General features: G+C 39.4%; 1 protein-coding gene across 1 annotated transcript; it reads left to right on the forward strand.

Annotated features, from left to right (window-relative positions):
* Positions 1 to 890: 890 nt before the first annotated feature.
* On the forward strand, positions 891 to 23,735 carry si:dkey-103g5.4. The gene is made up of 16 exons (XM_041798093.1): positions 891 to 1,128; positions 4,697 to 4,867; positions 6,574 to 6,731; positions 7,188 to 7,328; positions 7,661 to 7,802; positions 7,999 to 8,150; positions 8,403 to 8,528; positions 8,698 to 8,887; positions 9,591 to 9,767; positions 16,126 to 16,185; positions 16,281 to 16,397; positions 19,367 to 19,518; positions 19,859 to 19,945; positions 23,007 to 23,153; positions 23,302 to 23,472; positions 23,619 to 23,735. The coding sequence occupies exons 1-16, from the start codon at positions 891 to 893 to the stop codon at positions 23,724 to 23,726; spliced, it is 2,337 nt and encodes a 778-aa protein (XP_041654027.1). The 3' UTR covers positions 23,727 to 23,735.
* The last annotated feature ends 392 nt before the right edge of the window (positions 23,736 to 24,127 follow it).

The following is a 24,127-nucleotide window of genomic DNA, read 5'->3' on the forward strand; positions in this document are numbered from 1 at the left end:
CCCATGCTGAACTCCAGGACGGGGAATCTGGTGCTCACTGTTGGGGTCAGTCTTGATCCAGTGACAGGTTAGAGCTGCAGGTGATTCTTCGACATTATCTTTAAGCTTACTCTGTCGTCAGAGTGTTGATGTTGTGTTTTGTTCTTGAAGGAGCTGTGCTGCCTGTAGGAGGAGTTCTGCTTAGTGAGTCTTACATTGACCCTCTGAGTGGACGGATGGTGAAGGTAGGAGGGGCCAGTATACAGGCCGGGCAACTGCTGCCTAATGGTGGGGGATACCAAGCTCTTCTGGACAGCAAGGTGCTTAATTATGTGTGTAACTGCATCATCTAATATATTATGTTTCATAACTAAAGAGGATTTCATCACCACATGGTTTATTGGAGAGCTGTTTTGGTGGTATGATATTTATATGATCACCTGATTATATAAGGGTTACTAACGTGTATTGTTTAATACAGTGGATTAAACCAGAGACCATGTTAACTGCTTTAAAAAAACTCATACGAGTTTCTTGATTCAGAATAGTGTGCCTCATTCACTATAATTAGCCATTAAAAACAACAGATTTTAATTTGACATACAGCAGTAGGTTATGCAGTGTTTATGATGGAGTGTGCTTGAAATATGACAAATCAAGTCTCCTCCAGGAAGTGAAAATTTTAGATCAGAAACACCAAAGTAAGAACAATCATTGCTCAAATAGAAGAAAAGATTGTTGTGCACCCAGACTGGTAGAGGTAAAAATACCAATTTAACTTCCTTCTGAAGAAAAAAACATAGTAATACTCTAAAACAAACTTTTAAAAGTATTACAAGGGAGGTGACAAGTGAGTCAGTTAAAAGATTTTAAACCTAAAAGGTGTTTTTCTCCTGTAGGTCCTTTCAGCGATGTTTAAAGTGTTGGAGCTCCTGAAGCCTCTGACTGAGGAATGGGGATCAGACCCCAATTTGCAGCAGTTTCAGGGCAGTGAGAGAGGTAGTGGTCGACAAGATGATCTTCTGACTGCAGCCAAGGACCTTCAACAGGCCTGGGGACTGAGCCTGTGCTGTCAGCTGCAGCTGCAGACCAGGCTAGAGATCCTGCTGGACTGGGCTGTGGGTCTCCAACAGGATGGAGGGGCTATAGGTAAGGAAATAATCCCTTACAGCTTCATACACTTAATTGATATGTGAACAGAAATTACTGAGGGTCAGTGATTTGATTTAAAAAAAGAGGAGTGTTTGAGTCACTATTTTGGGCCTTCAGTGTTAGCTGGGCATGCTTTACTGCAGAGGAAATAAAAGTAAAGGTAAAAGCATTTTAGTTTTGACTGACGAATAGTTAACTAATAGCGTTGGGTTTGTAATAAAGGCATCTCTGATGGGGTGTTGTTGTCATATGGTAGTCCCATAGTTGGTTTGTGGAGAGGGAAGGAGAATGTGAAAAAAAGAAAGGAGACACAATGTCTGTACTAAGAAAGTAGAGAAATATACGGGATGTTTACGGGAACATACGGGAACTTTATATGTATAGCACTGATGGAAAAAGCTTGGTCACCTTTAGTTCTGAGCCTTGACTTTGGGACAACCAGGAGGCCATCAAATGAGGATCTGAGGCTCATAGGTGGTCAGTAAATTTGTTACATAGCTTTTAGCCAAACCCTTTAGTGCAGGTGTGTCCAAACTTTTTCCACCTAGCACCACATACAGAAAAATATAGGTATGGTGGGTCCACTTCCATATAGTCAAGATATTGAAATTAGTAAAACCTATCTCATGTAGGTTAAGATATGCTAGGGGACTGAATATGCTTAAAGGGCAAATTAATCGCTGTCAAGGAAATAATTTAAGGATTTTGGGGAGGTCAGTCAGATTCAGGGGCCCTGGTCGGCTCTGGTTAGCACTGGCTCTGCCCCCTGGGATGCCATTGGTACTGCTATTTGCTGCCATAAGCTATCAGGGCATTATAGAACCAGATATAGTTTTTATTTTGGTTGCAAGTATTTGCATTGACTCAAAAAAACAATTGAAAAAAAAAAACACATCAATAAATTCTCCTTGTCACAAATGTTTGTTTAGCTTAGCAGAACCGCCTTGTGCTGAAACTTAGAGGTACAGTAAAAGCACAAGAATTTTATGTTCTCATGTGGGCCATACCTCATTTTAAGAATTTTCTGTGGGGTCTTCAAAAATATATACCACGAGCCGCATTTGGCCCCCAGGCCATAGTTTGGACACCCCTGATTTAATGCTTTAAAAGCAATGAAAAATCAATTCCAAAACTAAAGGGAGCCAGTGCTGATTGGGATTGTAATGGAGGAATTTTGCATAAGAGAATAATTTCATGTTTGAAATTGTTAAGTTGGAAATTTTGTGCCATCCAACAGTTAAAGACCCTGTAAAGTGAAATCCATAATTTGTGTCTTAACACACTAGATTTATTAGAATATGGTTGCTGTAAACATGTGAAAACACTGAGATCTACATACGACTGAATTCTGGATTTAGACCGTGACAACATTTTTCACCTCTTTCTTGGCTTGGTTTAATGTGGGCGGGGCCAAAATGTGGACTAATGATGTCACGAGCCCACAGTAGAAAATGACCCCGCCCCTCTAACACTACAATAAGTTACAGAGCAGTTCATCTCAGTCCAGTCTGCTGTTAGCTGATGTCACTGCCTTCATAGAAAGTTAACAGTCTGTTAAATGCTATTTTCTGTTTATTGTGATGTAAATTTACCAAATCTATCAGCCACAGTGGTCAATGGATCATTTAAAGCATCATAACAGAGATTTGAGCCAGAAAACTGACTTTGTCTCTTTTTCTAAGGTCAACAAAAGGTCAAGGGAATGAGTGTAGCCTGAGTGCTTTCTTCAAATATGATTGTAACATTTTTAAAGTTTTAGAGGATTGTATTTCTCCTGAGTGGGCGTGGCGTCAGCTCATTCAACAGACACGCCCACACCATCCTGGAGCAGATTTTACTGCCTCATTTTTCATTTTTGAAGCTTAATTTCATAAACTTGGAGATGTTTAATCTGACAGAAGTTTGATTTAGGGGTTCACAACATAGTGACTTTTCATACGACAAACCAAAATACCGATTTATTTTCACTTTACAGGGTCTTTAATGTCATTCAGGAAGTCTTTAAACAGCCAGACTTCTAGGGTCCTCAGGTCTCAGAGGCAGGTATATGTGTGTGTTTTTAGAGAAGCAATGAATGGAGACTTTGTGGTGGTGAATTATTGAATACAAATAATTTAATATGAATGGAGAATAAAATCTGACCTAAAATCTTACCTTGCAGTAAATCACAGGGAATAGTAGATGACAAAAAGGGGGTCACTCTAATCCCCTGATACAGACATTGGATTGCTAAAGTGCTAAAGCAAAAGAATTAATAGGATAGCATTTAGCCTTACAGAGATCAGTTTTATGGCCTGAAAAAGAGCCCCATGCCTTCAGCTTGGATATAATTTGCTGAATAATAAACAGTGGGTCTGATACATACAAAAGAAGATCATTGACATAGAGGCAATTTTAATTCCATACCAGAGCAAGAGATACCACAAAGTTGATGAAGATATATTCTATATCTTCTGATTGTTTTTAAATGAGCTTAACGAAGGGATTTTCATGAGATTTAGGACAATAGCATTTTCTTTTCTCATGGCTGGCCGTGACATGTCCCAAGCACAAACCCTCCACAGAAACCAGGCCTTCTTGTTCTACAAAACCACATGATGATTGCATATTTGGACATAGACTTTCTTGGACGAGGTAACACAGAGCTGTCATACTTTTAGTGTCTCTAACATAGATGCCAAAGCTAAAGAGTCATTATATTGGATATAGATTCAGAGTCATCGCACTGCCATGACAGACATAATGACTGTAATGCTTTTCTGCTTCAATGAAAGTCTCACTGTAATTTAATTTCACAAAAACACAAAACACTGCTTGGCCCTCGTGTTCATATCCTTGCTGTGAAATTTATTAAATTAATTCAGTACTTGGACAATAGTTCTCTGTTTATTATTGGCCACTAATGTCATTTAAATGCTCTCTGCAGTTTTCTCACTCTAGGATTTTTGCTGCTGTGTGTTTGGTCATATATGCTTTGCTCTGTAATCTGATGATCAGTTTTGCTTCTGCTTGTGGCTAACATGATTTGCCTTATGTGCCGTGCTACTGCAGCCCTCTCTCATGACTGTTTTGTTTTGCATTTACCCTTCTCACAGTGAAACAATTTATGTCTTTTTAAATCATTATATTATAAGGAGTATTATCATTAAGATCCAACATTTGTTTTACATGACACCCCTGTCAAAGACAGCAGCAAGAGGAAGGTTACAATGAAATACAATGGATGCAAACATTTAATGAAATGTTGAATAAACAGCTTTAATCAGAAAGACATGTAAAATGTAACTTAATCCACATTCAAACCTTTCCAAACTAAAAAGGTGCTCTAGTTTAATGTGAGCGTGTGCCTCAGACCAAACACACAAAAAACAGTGTTATCAAAGACAGTCTCTGTTGGCTCTATGATAGAGTGGAATGCTGTTAGAAAGAGTCAGACATTTCTTTCTACATGTTAGTTTTGTTTCTTGTTGGAGATATTTTAGATCCAAACAACCTTCAGGATCTTTGACCGACTCTCTTGTGTTGTTTCCTCCATTCAAGCATTGTTTTCTCCTCTTCAAACCAGGAGAGATGCCTCTCTTAGATTCAGATGTGCGCGTACCAGCCCTGCTAGGAATGGAATACCCTGACTCGATGGGATCTGGTCTTAGTGTGCCTGTGCTGGGGGGTCACAATGACCCTGTTACTGGAGTTATGATACCGCTGGCAGGAACCATGGAGGATCCAGATGGAAAAGGTACTTCATCAGAAAGTGATTGCATAGGTTTGTGGTCACTGAATGGATCTTTTTTAACCTGCATATAAAATCTTGCTAAATATAAATAAAAAAAGGCAACAATATGCAACCTTTCAGCCGTGCAGAAGTATCCCAACCCACATGGCTTAAAGGCACGAGTTCACACACTATCTTTAAGCCAAAAGAAGCCTGTTAACCTACCTCATATCTGTTTGATACAATGACTGAGGCTAAAGGTCTCTACACACCGAGTCTGTTATTTTTGGATGTGTTTTTTGGATCTTTGATTCAATAAAAAAAATGTCACACTCAAACCTTTGAGTATGATGTGTTTATTTTTCTATTTGTTGCAAAAATTTCCAGTATTAGCCAAAAGGGTCTTGTACTGAGAAGAAAAAAGCAAAAAGAAGCAAGTATGATTCTGTGGCTCTTTCATTACTTGCAATGCACTGACTCCGTCCCCTCCTGACAGAGGGCTTCGTATGGGTATTTGAACAAGCTTGTACTTGTGCATCATGGCGCTTTTCTCAACAGTCATTCGCCCTTTAAATGACTTGAACGGATGCAGAAAAATATCAGCCTAGTTCCATGTTACAGTTCTTTGATGTTCGTTGATTTGAATGACAAAAACAGACCTGGTTTGCAAAGACCTTTAGTTATGGAAGAGGACAGTGACAGATGACGAGAAAAAGAGAATGGCTGAGCAAGAATTCAGACAAAAAACAGCAATCTGATGGCAGAGTTTACATCACTGCAGATCAAATATTTTGGCAACAGCTGTTATGAACTGTAGATGCTAGCAAAGTCACATTTGTGCAAAATCCATTCATCTTACTGTACCATTTCAGTTGTCAAAGTTCTTTGGCTTCATTGGCCACTCTGTCAACAAATGTGTGGTTGTAAAAGGAGTAGGTAAAACTATAGCTCTATTCGTATGAGATTAGTTACCTAGGGACCTCTGGTATTATGTAATGATTGAGCAGGATGTCTGTATTTTTATACTGTTCAAACCGACCATGTCTTCAACTGGTGGAGTAAAAATTCAAGGGCAAATTTCCTTCCATATTTCAGCACTTACATAGGTCCACAGGTAAACACTAACCCTGTGTAAAGTGGCATCTCTGCAATGTTTGGGTAGTAATTGTGGTTTTGTGCTGCTTTTCTGCTCCTTTTTCAGATTGCATAGGAGAAGGCCAGCAAAGTTTTGACACATTTAGGTTATTTATATTGCTTGTCTCAAAGTTGTCTTGAGGTGCTCTTTGGAAATGAGATTCTTGGAGATGATGAATAAACAAGAAAAAACTCCAAAGCACTCTCTTCAGACATTAAAATGTCTTGTTTTTACAGCACGGTCACAAACTGACCTTAAAAACACGCTGGACAGCTCACTTCAGTTCTAAAAAATGCTTTAAAAATATCTATATCTATATATACAGTATTTCTATATTTCTCTCTCTCAAATGTCAGTAAATCTGAGTACATTACAGACTTTGCTTATCCCATGCGAATGCATTGCACTGATGTCAGGGGATAATTCATCCACCATTACCACAGATCCCCAGGTAATACTAAACCCGTGCAAATAGTACTAAGTGTGATTTATAACAGTAGAGTTGCACTCAGAGACCTGCAATTGGCACCAAAGTGCATGAAACCAAAGTTCTTCACACTGTTGCTTTAACCTCTATTTATGCTGTGTGCCATAGGTCTGGTTGCCATCCGTCATGGATCTCAGACTGTTGATCCAGTGACGGGCATGTTGGCTGCAGTAGTTGGAGCCAGGCTGGATACGTCCAAAAAAACAGTAATTCCTGTCACAGCCTCCTACTGGCTAACAATGCTAGATCAAACTGATAGTGTGCAGGTGAGGAAACTACCAAGAAAGTTGATTTTTATATAACATTTAGAGTAAAGATGATTGAGTTCTCTCCTACTTTGAGCCTAATCTGGTTGCCTAGAAAAAGTTTATTATTGTGATTATTATTGTTGTTGTCATGATAATTACTAATATGAGCAGTTGTTATCTTTTATTGCTTTTAAATTTGAATCATTTTCTTCTGTTTCTTTTCTTTCTTTCTTTCAATGCTGTCTTCTGTAGAGCACTTTTTATCAGCTGTGTTGTGTGTAAAGTGCTATATAAAAAAGGATGATTTGATTTGATAATCAAATCAGCAGGAGGGATTTTGTAAAACTGTATTAAAGTGGTTAAAGTTGTCCCATGTTAAACTTCAAGTTTTTCCTTTTGCAGCACATTGATTCAGTGGCAGGAAATGTACTGAATGTGATGGTCCTCCTTTTGTTTACTGCTATTGTGTGTCAGGTGGAGGCACTGCAGAGAGAGGTGTGCACGCGAAAGACTTACTGGCAGCAGCAGACTCAGCGGGAGGAAGATATTCTCTCAGATCTGGACTCAGCTCTATTCCAGTGTCTCTTTAAAGCCACAGAAGCAAACTCTTATCAGGTCAGCATGAGTTGTGGCCATAAATTTCTCATAAAGCCTGGCCTCAGAATGTAGGAGGGAAGTTCAAAAGGGACTGAGTCCTTTGAACATTTTAAAATGAGTAGAGGGAGCAAATGAATGTATGATGGAGACAACCACATTGAATAGAAACTCTGCTGGAGCTTCTCGTAAACTGCATGTAAGCAAGTTTGTGGTCAGGTTTTTCAGGTCAAATTGCACTTTGTAAGAGTGTTTGCATGCATGTTTACCAGACTTTTGTGCCTTGTATTCAGGATTCAAATTAGTGTTACCACCTTTGTGTCTTCTGAGTGTGAGTGTGTGCACTGCTGCAGGTGCCGTGGTCAGGGAGGCAGCTCAAAGAAGCAGCCATGGAGCTGCAGGAGTCAGCGCAGACGGAAGCCCAGAGGAGAGCGGCTCAACACTCCAACTTGGCTCTGATCTTGCCTCCGCATGTGTTACACATCCTCTCACTGGGTAAAAATTGTTTAGCAAGCTGGCAAAATGACAAGCGTAAAGGAAATTACACTCATGACCTGCGTTGTCTTTCTATTCACTGCTTTCCAAAATAAAGAGACTCGACTATCGCATACCCCAGCAGCAAAGTAATTTGCATAATTTCAATATTTGGTTTTAGTTGGCAGCATGTGTCTCTGTCTGTCTGTCTGTGAAGGGGATGAAGAGGAGTGGGATCAGCAGCGTGTTTTACACTCAGAGCTCATATCAGGCCTGGAGAAGATGGATGTGTGTATGGAGCAGCTGCTGCAGGAACAAGAAAAATGGGCCACACAGGGACAAGACCAGGCTTCAGCTCTCTATGCAATGGTCTGAATAATGGCTTTATGGTCTATTTTAGTCACTCTGTAACTTAATTTATTGCTGCCACACTTAGTTAAATTATTCACTCTCCTCTCAGCAAAATGTATATGACTCATGATGGCATCAAGAGCTTTGAAAGGACCAGTATTTTAATATGATATTTGCTTTGTGCCATGAGTTCAAGCCTTTAACATTTTTGTCCTTGACAGGATGTGTATGCTTTTTTCTTTCACAAATGTTTCTTTATCCATCCTCCAGGACAAAGAGATGAAGCAGAGAGAGTTGTGGGAGCAGCTTTGCTCCATACAGGCCGAGCTGGAGGCTGCAGTTAATGTGCAGCACTGTGCCAGACACCTCTCTCAGCTCCGTGCTGACACCGCTCAGGTCAAATCACACTAACACGAACAATGAGCATTATTAAACATACAAATTCAACCCAGGGGGAGTTTTTTTGTATTGTAAATCATGTTACAAGCTATCCTTCCAGACTTTTCTCATGTAAAAATTTAAAAGTGCTGTTTTTCTGAGCTAAAATGTGCTTTTTCATGTGTAGGCTGTGCTGTGTGGGAGCTTTTTGTACAGAGATTACAGTCTGTTCCAGTGCAGGGTGCACAGACATCCTGTAAAGGTCATGACCCTGCTTCAGCACAAAGCTCTACCCTTATTGGAGAGACTGAACCAGATCCTCGAAGACAAACAACCTGCCAGCTTCTCCCCAAACATCTGCAATCAGCATGTCTCTGGTCAGCAACAGATGGCAACACATGCAGTCATGTGCATATGTTTTAGGCATGTAGGGCGTTAAGGATTTATCAAGGGACCCAGCGTGCCACAACCTAGTGTTAATATTGTCAACTAAAACTATGAGTAAAAATGTTCGTCGACAGACTAAGACTAGCAAAAAATAGATCTTTGATGACTAAAAGAGACAAAAACTAAGTTTAATTTTTGTCAAGTATGCTAAAACTAGACTAAAATGTAATCTAGTTTTCATTAGACATTCATGATATTTCTCCCCTGTGGGTAAATCTGTCAAAATACAATGCATCTATATCTTTCCTGCCTCTCAGCTGTAGAAAGCAGGAATCCCAGGTTTGGCAGGGTGCATAGAAGACACTACTTTGATTTGGTACCAGATAGGGCACAATAAAAAAATTCTTGGTTCATAAATAAAGTCTGTAAAAAGTTCTCACATTTTGTCGACTAAAACTACACTAAAATGTTTTTTTGAGTTTTCGTTGACTATAACTCGACTAAAACTATAAAGGGTACCAATGACCAAAATGTGATTAAAACTAAAAGTCATTTAAACTGAATACTAAGACTAAGACTGAAATCAAAAATAACTGTCAAATTTAACATTGCCACAACTTGGGGCTGAAGAGGGGGAGTAAGGCAGCCAGGGTCAAGCTCGATACATTTTGAGACACTTGTGTCACTTGGCAGCTGAAGTCAAGCTCAGTGACATTGGTTTTTCCAGGCCTTTTCATCCTGAGACTACCGGCAGTTTTTCTGGCTTTTGGGACATCCACAGCACGACTAGAGGCTCGGGGCAGCCCTACTACCAGCCTGGACAGTACCCTATGCTTACTCGCTACATCCACCCCTTATTCCGCACTAAAGGTGTGAACTTTATTTTTTTCAGCAGATTATTTTCCCATGCCAATGATACAATGCAACGACATCCAGAGCTAACCTGGGTTGTGTCAATCTTCCTTCCCGCCCGATAGTGCCCTCAGGAAGCGTAGTACTTGGCACTTCTACACTTTAATGGGACCTCATTATTTTGCCCAAACATGCCTGAAACTTGTGCACAGTACTGTATCTTCTAAATTTATGGCATGAAATGGGTCGATATAGACCTTTTCATTTGATGTCACACAGTCTGTCCTTCTCAGTTCCATTCCTGCTTGGTGGACAAAAGGAACATGTCACTTACTGATACCTATGCTAAATGATAATCCTTGAAGTGCACATTTTGTGCAAAGAAAGCTTGAAATATCAATATTAGATTCCTTCAGGTCATTTTAAGAAGGGTTCATTTAACATAACAGTTCTTATAGCAATGTCTCACTGAAAGAGCTAACACTAATGCTGGCACACGATGTTAGAGTTGGAAATGTGACCCTGTTTACGGATGATAATCATTTGAACAGGATGTAGAAAACAGAAAGAGCACCCACAAATTCCTCTTTTTGTAGTCAAAGGACACATTTTTTGTCATTTTGATGAAACACTTAACAAAGAAGGATTTGTGTGGACTGTTATGAAGGCATTCAGGCTTTTATATGCCGTATATGCCGCACCACTGCGTGTGTGCAGAGAGATGTCTCTTTCAGTCCAGTATTCACAAACTTCTCCGTGTCCCAGCTCATGTGACAGAGTCACTGACATTCCTGTGAAGTCGGCTAGTTCTATAATGTTACTTTCTGTTAGTTTATGGCTCCAAAATACATGTTTAATGTAATGATTGAAATGCAAAGTCAGCAGCAAGGCTATTATAGTTAAATAAAATAAACAAAACTGAACTGTAAAAATCATTTTAGTTAACTGAAACTAACTAAAAACTAAGCTTTTCAGAAAACAAACTAGACTTGACTGTACTGTACTTACAAAACTAACTGAAATAAATTCAAATTAGAGGCAGAATCTCCTTAGTAATAGTCTCTGACAGCAGAAGGCTGAATGACATGAACACCCAAGCCTGGAGAGCATAAAACCACCTAATTTGATTAAAGAACACTAACACTGGTAGTTTTAGGTCTTGTGTTGTACACAAACATAGAAATTGAATTAATAAAATGAAGAGTAATTACTAAAATAAAATGAATCATTGTTGCAAAATAAAAACTAAACAAACCAGCAGAAAAAACTAATAACTAAACTGAAATTTTAAGTAAAAGTTAAATAAAATTTAAAAAAATTAACCATCCTTAACATAACCTTGGTCAGCTGTGATACCTAAACTCTCTGAGACCAATGTTATCGTATACGACAAGAGCTGAGAGCAACACAGAAAGCTTTCTGCGACAGAAAACGATGTTGTGACTCTTCTGTCGCCCTGCTTTGGCATGATTATATGATAGTTACGGGGAAAGGGTAAGTTGTACAGCTAATGAGTTGTTGTGTCCAAGCTAAAGACTAGCAGGCCTGGGACTGAGACATTAGCTGGGACTGAGACGCAGTGGTGGTTTTTTTTTTTTCTGAACCAGACATCGTGTCTTATCCAAACAAGCGCAGAGGCAACACTGAAAGCTTTCAGTCACAGGAAAAAATTTTCTCGCTCCACTCCCAGTCTGTTTCACCATGGCTTTCCGATCATGATGGTGGGCTTGTCCAGTATTGTCCGCCGTTAGCTGTTAGCTTGGATGTCGCTGTAAGATTGCTGCTGTTTAGTCTGACCTGGACTGCTGTTCTTGTTAAAACCAGAGCAGAGAGCCAGAGACCCATGATGTAAGACTCCTGCACAATCATTGGTTTTTATTTTTTCCATCATGATCTCCTGTCCCCCTGTCACCCTTCCTCCTATCGTCCCTTTCTCATTGACCATTCATGCATCTTTTATGCAGCAGCCTCGGCTGCTCTCCACTCATCCTCGTCTGCTTTCATGCTGCACAAGAGTGACACACACAAACGCAACGCTCACGCACACACCTACACTGAAATGCACACTAACATGTTGGTAGTGTAGACTTCAGGCTTCCATCTGCTGAGGGCAAAAGTTTCAGAATACTGGAGGATAAACAGCAGAACTTTCTCCTCTTAAAGCTCCTCTCTGACTACAGAGGATCAGTGCGTCAGTGCTGTGTGTGTGTGCTGCAGCTGTGGGTGTCTGTTGCCCGTGTGAGCCAGGAGTGTGCGCTATGTTAAAAAAATATTTGGTAAATATTCCCTTAATACTGTATGTTTATGGGGAACAAATAAACGTTAAAATCTCTGCATTTGAGTTGTTAAGAGAACGCTACTAAAACGTTTGGCGCATCTTTATTTGCAGGGAATATAATAAATGTGCTGTTTATTGATAATTAACTGATATAAAAAACAATAGGAACACTAAAGTAGAAATTCAGCTCCATTCTATACATATCAAGACCCTTACACACCTGTCTGAGGAGAATTAGAAATGTTCATGAAACCTGCAGCAGTTTTTCTTTTTTTTAGTATAAACACTTCATTAACAGTCAGTGTTTATACTGTTAGTATAAACTTTCTATCATTAAAGACTTATATCTGACAAAAAACATTTAATCTCCGGTGACACTGTCTGTCTCTATCAGTGAAGTCTGACACATGTCTCTGTAGTGTTTCATACACAGAGAAGAGCTTTATTAAGAGGAGAGACAGGACAGCATGTAGCTATGTACAGTACTTAACAAACTTCTTAGACCACCCTAACCCTAACCAAAGTAAGGTTTATGCCACAGCTGCTCTAAATTAACAGCACTGGAAATGACCAAAATCACTTTTTATGTTTCTACAATGGTTAATACACCAATATGCAGAAGCTCTTTAACCCAAATGATATTTTTAATGCTAAAATATAATTATTATTGTTATCCATGAAATTTCAAATGTACTGATTTACAAAAAACTGAAAAAATAATAAAGCACATTAATATTTCTTGATTAATATGTCAAATTATAGTTATTTACTTGCATTCCTGAAGAAAAAAATTAGTTTTAGTGGTTGAATGTTATGCTTGATTAATTTCTCACTTCTCAGAGAAGCCCAGTGAGCCGGCTCAAATTTAGGTGAATTCAGTTTGAAATTCCTCATTCCTGTTCAAAATGGTAAAATGTGGAGAGCTCACTGAAAATGAAAGAGTCTGCATTAAAGCACTTCATGATGCTGGATGGTCTCTGAGACAAATATGACAGGTGGTCTAATAAATTTGTTAAGCACTGTACATTTAAATAGCCACAAAAAATTTGGCTTACAAAAAATAACAATAATGACAAAATCACTCTGCTAGTCAGTCATTTCAATAGGCACCCCAGATAGTTGTGGTCAGCCATATACTAGGTTTTTACATAGTCTTGTTAGCCATGGATTGACAGAACTACAGCAGGTTTCCATTTTTATGAAAGATTATATCAATATGTTAATGTTTTTTGATAGTTTTTTTGCTATATATGGGCTTCTCACCACAAGTCGTTGGCCCTTGGTTTTTTAAATGAGATTGATAAAGAGAATGAAGAACATTTCTAGGCTTTTCCTTTAAACTTAGTTCCTGATATATTCCAGGTTTATCAACAAAGCAGGCGTATGGATTGGAGACAGCCACTAGAGTATGGACAGCCTCTGTGCCTGTGGTGAAAGGTATGCACTTTTCAAAGCACTTGAGTGATTGTATATCTATATTAGTGTGTAGGGAGATTGTGGAAAGCTGTTAGCAAAGTCTTGCCATTGTAAACCTGGAGAAAATTAAAGCATTGACAATGGGGACTGTGAATGAAACTAGAATAGCTGGAGTGAAGGAAGGACAAAAATGGACAGAGAGAAATGGACAGTAAGACAGGGAGAGGAAACGAAAGCAACAACAATAACAAAAAAAGCACAGTTGCCAATAGTAAACCACGGTCTCAATTTCAGCAGTGACAATTCAACCTCCCATACTAGTTTAAAGACTTTAGACTTTCTGCTTAGTTAACAAGACTAGGTAAAAACCTAGTATATATGGCTGACCGCAACTATCTGGGATGCCTATTGAAATGACTGACTGGCAGAGCGATTTTGTCAGTGTTATATTTTGTAAGCCAAATTTATTGTGGCAACTTAATGTCAGGACGGGAGTTGGGACACAATTGTGGATAAGGCAGGGGTTCTTTAAGTTATCCTAAAATGATAACCGCTAAGATTGCAAGCAATATAGGAAGAGGCGAAAGAAAGGAAGAAAGCTATATGTTGGTTAGTAATAACCTAAAAGCTCCGGTTCTAAATACGTTGAACGGTATAGGCTGGTTGACCTCCAACCATACGGGGTGGGGGTGGAGGCCTCATTGCTGGCACAAGTGGACTGGAGCAAACTGGTTTCAGGCGAGAAACATGGAACGTGGGGTGAATCCTTATAGACCAGGGAAGCCGGAAGCGAAAAGCGACTGGGTTCCTCCGAATGATCTTAAAGGGCCCGATAAAGCGTGGTGCCAACTTGTGTGACTCTACCCGCAGGGCTGGGTCTCTGGTTGAGAGCGAAACCCCTTTGACTGACCTTATAGCGTGGGGCCGGACGTGAATGCTGATCAGCATAGCGCTTCTGCCGTGCATTAAAAATGTTACAATCTGAATGGAGGGCAGCAATTACACCATTAGCCTGCCTCTTGACCTTACATTGACCTTAGAAGAAAAGACAAAGTCTATTTTCTGGCTCAAATCTCTGTTATGATGCTTTGAATGATCCATAGACCACTGTAGCTGATAGATTTCACAATTTACCTCACAATGAACAAAAAAACAGCTTTTAACTGACTGTTAACGTACAATAAAGCAGTGACATCAGCTAATAACAGACTGTACTGAGATGAACTGCTCTGTGATTTTATATTATAATGCTAGAGGGGCGGGGTCATTCCCACTTTGGGCTTGTGACATCATGAGCCCACATATTGGCCCTGCCCATATGAAACCAAGCCAGGAAAGAGGTGACAAACTTTCTAACAGTTCAAATCCAAAATTAAGTCACATTTAGATCTCAGTGTTTCCACATGTTTACAGCAACCAAATTTCAACATATCTAGTGGGTTAAGACAAAACTTAGGATTTCACTTTACAGGGCCTTTAACCCTTTAACTCCTGACCCTCTGGACACGTTCTTATTTTAACTATAAATGGCACAGAAAGTGTCTTGTAAGTGCTTTTGCCCATTATTCTAGAGTACTTTAATATCTGACAATTGTGTACAATGAACTGCATGTTTAAAAAGTGTTTTTTTTAACTGTTTAAATTAAAACTGAGTGTCTGGGCTCTTTTCTTATTTTAACCATAAAAGGCCCAGAAAATGTCCTGTGAGTACGTGCTTTTGCCCATTTTTCCACAATACTTAGAACTTTTAATATATGGCTGTTATTTACATATCACTGCATGTTAAGTGTTTTAACTGTTTAAAATGAAGAAACACGAAAAATGGGGGAACTTTATGCTAGAATCTTAGTGGGAAAAGGGGAAATTACAGAAATAACCGCATGCTGGCTGTAAAGCACAGTTTCTTAGCTTTCAGAAAGTGTTTGAATTTTTCCAATAGCACAAACGGTCATGCAATTATGGTCATGTAAAGTGTGCTTTAACAGCGCGTCGTCGATGGTAGGAGTAAAAGGGTTAATAGCCCTTATATCCCTGTGTGTAGGGATGCTGTATTTTTAACCAATGGTACAGTTCTTCACAAATGTGGGGAATTACAAATGAGAAATAATCAAAACTACAAACAATATAGGGTATTTGTGTAGCAATTGTCATTGTTTTTTACAGAAAACAATATCCTCAAAGGAAAAGTTTTACTTAACAAAATAGGCTTGGTCTCCCTCTTGCTGATACCTGGTTGTTAAGACAATTGTTTCTCCCATATTTGTTCATTAAATGTTAAAGTAAAAGCCAGCAGTCACTTAGCTTAGCTTAGCAGTACATGGAAAAGCAGCTGGCGTGGCTATGTCGAAATTAACAAAACCTACTTTTAAAATGTTTCCTATCAGGTTTGTTTACTCTTCATGAGCACCAAAGAGTAAAATGGAAATTTGTGGTTTAACAACAATTTCTTGACATGAATCAGTGACTTTCTGGTGTATCAGTGTAACTGGAGGTTGCCAGGCAACTTGAGGAAGTCTCTGCGCTTGACTCTGAAAACCACTGAAGTTTCAGAAATACCTATGAAACCACATTCTTTCCTTTTTTTTATTTTTCAAGATGTATCATAAAGAAAGATTAAGTTGCTAATTAACCACTATAGTTGAACTACTGTTATTTTGCTACTGCTATTACTTTTCCCAACAGAAAGCCACAAGACTAAGGAGTCCACACAGCCTACACAAATCTCTCTCCCCTCAATTCCAGGTAACACTTTTATAAAAAACAAATACATATTTAACAACGGTGACAAATAATTTGCAAAACTGACTTCATCCTTCTCTACTTTCTTTATCCTCCAGAGGACGAGTGGATCAGGCTGCTGGAGCTCTCTCCTCTGTTCCAGCTTTTGAAGCAGGTAGAGCAGCAGCTGAAGAGCTGGGCCTGTGGGACAAAACTGTCCCGAGGAGAGCTCCCTGGTAGGTCATACAGTTTGGGTAGTCCCACTAGAGTTAGAATTCTCACTAGATTTTCTACTAACTCCTTTAACCCGACATTAACTCTTATGCCATTATATTGAGGAAATGTATGATTTTACACAATTTTAATGTCAATTAGCTGATGTTTTTGTCCAAAACAATATACATCTGAGAGTGTCTAAAACACAAGCAAAGATCTAGGCAGCAGGAAACAACATCAGTAAGTGCCACAAAGATCTTCATGTCTGATGGGACACAGGTGCTGACAAGCTAAAGACAGCGTACATGGTGCATAGAAGCTCTGCACCTATAAACAGCAATGAAACAGGTCATCAACACAGTACCTCAGATCATCATCATCAGTGACATTTTCTTCCCCAACATGTGTTGCACCAAAGTACGAAGTGCTGGGATGTTCACAAAGAGTGGGCTTAAGACCAGTCTTGAGAGACTCATTCTACCCCTGGGGACAACAGAGGAGACGAGTTTAGCTAAGTGCACAATGTCAGTGAAAGAGCTGGGTCCGTAGCTTCTCTCTTACCTACAATTTCCACATAGGACGACTGCGCTGCGCACCGAAGCGCTGCAGGTTTGGTCCGACCGAGGGCGAGCGACCTCGCCCACTGGAAGTAAGTATAGAGCGTTGCGCTGTGGCATGCAGCCCTGGTCAGCAGGAAGAGATCACGGGACAACTGCGAGTTCACACAGGAATAGTATGTCAGCAGGGAACTATTTTACCTTTGGGGCTTAATTTATCATCCTTTCCGGTATACATAATTGCTTCCGCCATTGGATGAGTACATTAGGAAGTCAAAAGCTTAATGTTTGGTTAAAGGATCTGTGGTTTTATGTAAAATTCTTTGGCTAAATAACCCTAAAAGTTAACTTTTCCTCATCAATGGTGCTGTTGTAGCTCTGTGACCCACTGACCTCTTGGTGACCCTTTGCGCTCGCTGCGTGATGAGACATAATGTTGATATAGTGATGATTTATGATCGAGAGTCCGTGCATTGTGTTGTGTTTTGAAAGAACCGGATATTCTATGCTTGTGACTTCCTCCCCTGTAGCTTTCTGATTGACAGGAATTGACGCGGTTTGGCAGCGGCTGGCGCTGAAAATATACCTGCAGCATATCTCGAATGAAACGGAGTGAAGCGTTGGTCCAGGCATGTGCCGCTGCCTGTCTGGAGCGGTGGCTGTGGAATTACTCTGATAGACTTGAGAGGGAGCGATGTGCTCCGCAGTACGATTGCTGGCCTTTTGTGGCGCGTTCGCTGTATGTGGAAATTGGAGGTCACTATACTCTTGTTAGGCCTGGATGCTGACTGATTGCCAGAGGCTCTTTTAACACAACCTCTATTTGGCATATTTATGGGTATCATTGTGGGTATAAAGCTGGTGTGCTCTAGCAGGGATGGGAAGGGTCAGCTGCTTGATATGACATCTGTATTATCACATTGTAATACCACCTTTATGATCTTTCAGCTTTTGCGCAGCCCACACCTGGAATACTATACAGCAATGACTAAAACTCAGTTCAGTTATTAACCTAGGTCAGTTTTGACACATGATAAAGAGCTACTATGTACATGATTGTAACGGTTTTAAAACTGTGCTTCACTCCCTGTGCCTTTTCTTATGTACTTATGTCAATTCACATTTTTTTATCTCTTTGTTTACACATTGTCTTGCATTTATTGTTTCAATGTACTCTCTGCGTCATCGTAAAAGAGAGCACGCTCTCAGTGGCATTTGGAGATTAAATAAAGGTTGAATGAATGAATGATATGAGCAGCAGCTGTGCTGCATCAGGCACCTGGTTCACTTTCCTTGGCCTGATCCAGGACACCAGAGTTGTACAGGACTAAAGTGACCTGACCAAACATTTGTCTAACAGTTCTTCTCTGGTGGAGAATGGACACTTTTTGTTTTACTTGCCCCATCTGGGGCAGTAGCTGAGGCCATGGCTGAATTTGGGTGACTGTCATTTGGAGCAATATAATAACCTCTGAATAGCCACACTCACAGTGTGGCAGTATTGTTAATCTTGGCTTTGGTGCCACCTGTTTGGGTCAGAGCCAGTCACTGGCAGTGTGATCTGTTGGGGGAGACAGCATGTCTATCATGTCTGCATGTGCTACTGATCACTCTTAGACAGAGCAAAAGCATTCTCACATTTTTATGGTATGAAACTGAAACCCTGTGACTGTGCGTTCAGCTGTCGGGTCATTCTGACCTGAATACAGTGTTAGTGCATTTTTCTGTACTGCTAAACTGGAAACATAAATAAAGGCAACACTTCATTTTTTCTAATGCAGGGGTCACTCTAGGTAAAGTCATCAAATTTCAAGTTGGAAAAATATTATGAAGGGAGTTTTTCTCTGCTTTGAAACACAGTTTAATGTCTGGGATTTTCCCTTGCAGCTTTGTATGAATCAAAGAGGTGTTAGTAACCACAAGCATTAGATACTGACTCTTGTTTTTCGTTTAGTGAGGGATTTTTGGTCGTTGCTTTTTTGTCCCCTGCTGATGAAGGTAGTTTATATCATAGCTGATGTTAAAGCTTTTCGGACCGAAAAGCTCAACAAGAGAGAAAACTCCATGTATTGTTAATCTAGTTGCTCATGGTCTTGCTTACGTTCATTGTTCAAAAAATGGCTGTAGGAATAAATTCAGTCTTTCACTTCAAGCTAAAAACTCCTTACATGAGCTTTGAAGAGATAACTCAGGTTTTATTTCTAGACAATAAATGCTTTGTAGCATTTATTCGAGCCCCCCTTTAGTTGCATTTGTGTATTCATTTAACAGTATCACAAGGTCCATCTTCAGTCGCAGTTTTCCTCATACTCTCTTTAATATAGCCACAAAATAAATAACTGTAACCAAACACACCTTTTTCCCTCCCATTTCCCCTTTAAGCTACATGTCACAACATCTTAATTTTATTAAAATAAAAACTCTGTGTGCAGACAGAGGCCAGAGTTTTGTCGATGTCCTTGAAGCTCAGTGGGAATGCGAAGGAGAGCTGATCCCTCTAGACGTGTCTGTCCTAAACCCGAGAGAGTTCCTTGTCTACCAACACGGACTGTTCCTGATGCACATGTTGTGTAATTTAAAACTGGTTGGTGCTGAAATATCTCTGTGTTTACTTGAATGCTGCCAGTAGTCTGTTTTCAGAATGTTTGAGTCTGAGTGATGTTTCCTTGAGATGTCCTTCATATTTCAATTTTGTTTGAGCCTTTTTGCAGCATGAGAAATGAGATACCTCCTTACTGTCCCTGTGTCTCTAAAGCTCCAAATACTTGGCTTTGGTGTTAGAGCTCTGGGCCTTTAAACTGACCTTTATTTTAAACTATTCTTCTTTGTTTTTTGTATTCCCTTTGTCTCCATTATTCCTTAAGCTGAGCTGCAGTATGTATTTGTAACTTACACAGACTTTAACTGTTTCTCTTTTTCAACAGACTCGGACAGTTTCTCTTCAGATAGCAGCAAGTCTCCCGAACAACAACTACTCCAGCAACACTTTTAGAAATTCCTTCTTTTATCAGGTAATATTAGAGCCATTTACCGGAAAGCATGATATGAAACTGTATTTACTTTTTAGGACAGGTATGGTTTCACCTTTTAATTATTGAATTCAGGTGTTTTTACTCAGACCTGTTGCCACAGGTGTATAAAACCAAGCACCTACCCACGCAGTCTTTATTTGCAAACATTTGTGATACAAAATGGATTGTTCTGAAGAGCTCAGTGACTGAAGTGTTGTACTGTGGTGGATGCCACCTTTGCAGTAAGATGGTTTGTGAAATTTCCTCCCTGTTGATACTATTAGAAAGTGGAAGTGTTTAGTAACAACAACAAGTCAGCCGTGAAGCAAAAGACCACATGAAATCAGCAAAGTCCAGTAACCAGCGTTGGATGGAGTGATGTAAAGCACACCAAGACTGGACTGAGGCATGATGGTATGGGGCTGTTTTTCAGGGTTTTGGCTAGACCCCTTATCTACAGTGAAGGCCAATGCTTCAGCATACCAAGACATTATTGACAATGCTATGCTTCCAACTTTGTGGCAACAGTTTTGGGAAGGCTCTTTTCTGCTCTTTCTGACTGTACCCCAGTGCACAAAGCAAGGACTATAAAGACATGGTTTGATTAGTTCAGTGTTGAAGAACTTGACTGGCCCGCACAGAGCCCTAACCTCAACCCCACTGAGCACCTCTGGGATGAACTGGAATAAAGATTGTGAGCCAGGTCTTCTTGTCCAATATCAGTGCCTGACCTCTTTTATGCTCTATATAATGAATGGGAACAAATTCCCACAAAACACTCCAAAATCTTGTGGAAAACCTTTGAAGAAGAGTGGAGGCTGTTATAGCTGTAAAAGTGGGGCCAACTCCATATTAAAGTACATGTATTTGATGCCAATACAGCATTTAAATGCTTTTGTCCATATATTGTGTCAGTATCGGCAGTTATCCACTTTCAACATTAATTAATAGTATGGGCAGATACAAAAAAACTCCTGCCAATATTTCCTACTGATATATTGTTTGAAAATATTGACATATATCTGCTGTAAATATCACAGAGAGAACATTATAAGCTTTATGGTTTTAGTTTCCCTTCTTTTAGTTATTTTTATTTATTTTTCACAAAGAAACATGAAGATTCTTTTACCAGGAAGATCCCCTTAAAGTATTTATTTAGTAATGAGTGACATGTTGAGACAAAATGCTCTTCCTCAGCTTTGTAAATGTAGATGTGTCGTCATCTTAAATATAGGCTACAGATATTGTACATGTGACCCAAACTAGCTGAAGTCCAGCATTTTCTAACTGACGTAAATGTTTATGCTCAAGAAAACAGTCATAGGGTTTTTTTCACTTGCAAAAAAACCACAACTCCCCCCATCAAAAAAGTCCCTCTTGGGACTGTCAAGAATGAAGATGCCTGGGGAAGCATGGTGTATTCATGTGTTAATATTCACAAGAGAACCACCTAAAAGCAGAAAGGGATGATTCATAAACAAAACTGTGGGAAACAAAATCTTCAATGATAATTTTAAAAAGTACATATATTAATCAACTAAAGTGGATCCTTAGTTTAGCTGATAACGTATCAAATAAACAACTGTGGTAATTACAAAAATAAATATAAATGAAGGTTTCCTCTGATTGTTGAGGGAGGAGGTGATGTCTCCATAACATGATGAAGAGAAATTGAGAATCCATTAATACATTTGAAAATACTGAACTTTAGAAACAGAAGAATGTCACATGCCAGCAAAGATGTTTAGTTTGTAAGAAATGCGAGAGTCGTCTGGCTGCAGACCGTACATATCTGACAGCAACTCTCACAGGCCATTCATCTGAGATGCTGTATATCAGAAGGGAAGTGCCATATTTTGCTGGTACAACCTATTTCCAGCTTTAAAAAAAGAAGTAAAAAATAAAAACACTTTATTCATAAACAAAGTCTGGCAGTCACATTAATGAAATTACAACACTGTAAAAATTACAGACTAAGAAACATTTCATAACAAAAACTAAGAGAAAAGCTCAACGGTCTAAGAATTAAACTATTTATAGACCATTTTAGAAGGAGTTACACCTACTGTGGTTCGCTTTAGCCTTATTAGAATATATAGAATGTTTTCATGGAGGAGAATCTTTTTTTGTAAGCAGACCGTTTACTCTGCTTTATTAAATGTTTTGTAGTCTGGTTTTGCATGTCAGGTATTTGACTTGTAATTTTGGTTTTCTAATCCTCATCTTAAAAGGATACTTAAACATTTTGGCAAATTCGCCCATTGCTATAATTCCTATAGTCTTAGTAATAGGTTTGTTACCTTCAGTTGTCGGTGCAAGCTGTTTTTAGATCGCCGCTGCCAAGTTCGGACCTGCTGTGCCAACTCAATGTAAGCAGACCAAATTTTTGCTTTCCCTCATCAAACTCATCAAATACACAATCCAACAACTCCAAAACGCTCTTGTGGACAAGTTGTGACCTGCACATTCACCACGCTATGAAATAATCATGGAACATTACGAGACGGAGATGTTTTAAAGCTAAATACAACGCCGGAACTACACTCCAGACATGGCTGCTGCACTGTGTCACTCCGCCCAGTGGTTTACTCAAGAAATAGTTCAGAGTATTTGCTTCATGTGTCGTAATGTTACATAATTATACGTTATTATTTCATAGCGTCATATCGGTACCCAACATCATATCTACAATCTAAGAGTTTCCTGGGGCAAATTTTGCTGTTGAACTTTACCTTAGAGTTGAAATACATGAAAGTACTTAGTTTACTGTGATTACAAGCTACAGATTTTAGGAAATAATTTAATTCAGTAGCAAAAACAGCTTTTAAATCAAGAGTACAGTTTCAGTATTTGCCTAATCTTACTGCAGTGTGCACTCTGGTTTATCACAAAATCAAAATGTAGAACTAGTGTTTCGGTTTGCCTTTGAAGTCCACGACACTAATCTGAACACTGTATCTACATGGGGCCCTTTTATCAGTAGAATATGCGTGTGAATGCAATTCTCCAGCTGCTCTGGAAATAACTCTGAGCTGCCTGTGAATGAGTGCTCTGTTGACAGGAGGCAGAGGAGACGCTCTTTGTCCGCCGACAGAGGCTCCAGTCTGTTGGGGGCTTCTCTCTGCTTCTGCTTCACTGTCTGTCCCACATCAAGGTGAATGACATGAGCTCTGACTCCAGCCCTCACTTTCAAAGACTCTTCTACAAGGTGAAGATTGTTTAAGTTTCAGCTTTTTTTGTACTTCTGTTTTCAGATTTGACTCGAAGGAGTCAGACTTTGAAAATCCAATGTTAGTTGCAAAAAGTTGGATGCAGATTACCATTAATTAAGATTGCCTGTTAAATTTGTTTGACAGACGCTTCAAGCCTGTCTTGCGGAGCTGTTTCAGGCCAGACTGGGTGTGCAACTATCTGGTCAGGAGGATCATTTAGCCTCATCAGACCTTAAGGGGCCTCTTTCAGACTCTCATGCAGCTTCACTGCTTTACAGGCTTCACAAACCGAGCAGAGGAGCACTGTCTGAAGATGTAAGACCACAACATATCCTCTATCATCATTTGCTATTAAGGAGCTGTACCATTATTTTAACACAGTCTTTTTTTTTGCCTTACTGCAAGAATAGTTGGGAGTAACCAAACCACCCTGTGTGTGTCTTGTTTTTCTCTTTGAGCAGAAAGTTGAAGAGCTTCAACAGAAGTACAGAGAAACATCTCTGTTCTCACATCTGGAAAAACATTTGAAAGACCAAAACTCTGAGACAACGGAGAGATGTGAAGACTAGACTGGATAAATCGATGTGGAGACTTTCATGCAAAATGTGCATGTTTGAATTAAAGTTTCTAAAATCTCAATCAGGTAAAAATGTGTCCGTTACTGCCGGATGTGACACTAAAAGCATCCATGGAACCGCTGAGAGACCATAGAGTCTATGGTATCCCAGAACGACTACATTCAGGTCAAGATCCTGATTTTGAATCAAAGTTAAACAAAGAGTTATGTGAAGCTGTTGACATCCAGTGAGTCTGTTCAACACCTCATCATCCATCTGGAAATCCTGTTGAAAGATTCAGCTCTACATTATTGAACATTACTGTTAGGAACTCTGGAAAACAAACAAAAATCCAAATTAAAAGAACATGTAAAGCCATTGGTTTATACGTATGACTGCACTCAAAATGAATT

This window comes from Cheilinus undulatus, linkage group 2, assembly GCF_018320785.1.
Source record: "Cheilinus undulatus linkage group 2, ASM1832078v1, whole genome shotgun sequence".
In the NCBI taxonomy this organism is placed as follows: Eukaryota; Metazoa; Chordata; class Actinopteri; order Labriformes; family Labridae; genus Cheilinus; species Cheilinus undulatus.

Bases quoted from the DNA above. Each gene is read 5' to 3' on its own strand.
- si:dkey-103g5.4 (XM_041798093.1), top strand. From the start codon at position 891: ATGTTTAAAGTGTTGGAGCTCCTGAAGCCTCTGACTGAGGAATGGGGA. The intron at 6,732-7,187 runs GTGAGGAAACTA...ATTGTGTGTCAG, and splicing joins ATCAAACTGATAGTGTGCAG to GTGGAGGCACTGCAGAGAGA. The intron at 8,151-8,402 runs GTCTGAATAATG...TCCATCCTCCAG, and splicing joins CTTCAGCTCTCTATGCAATG to GACAAAGAGATGAAGCAGAG.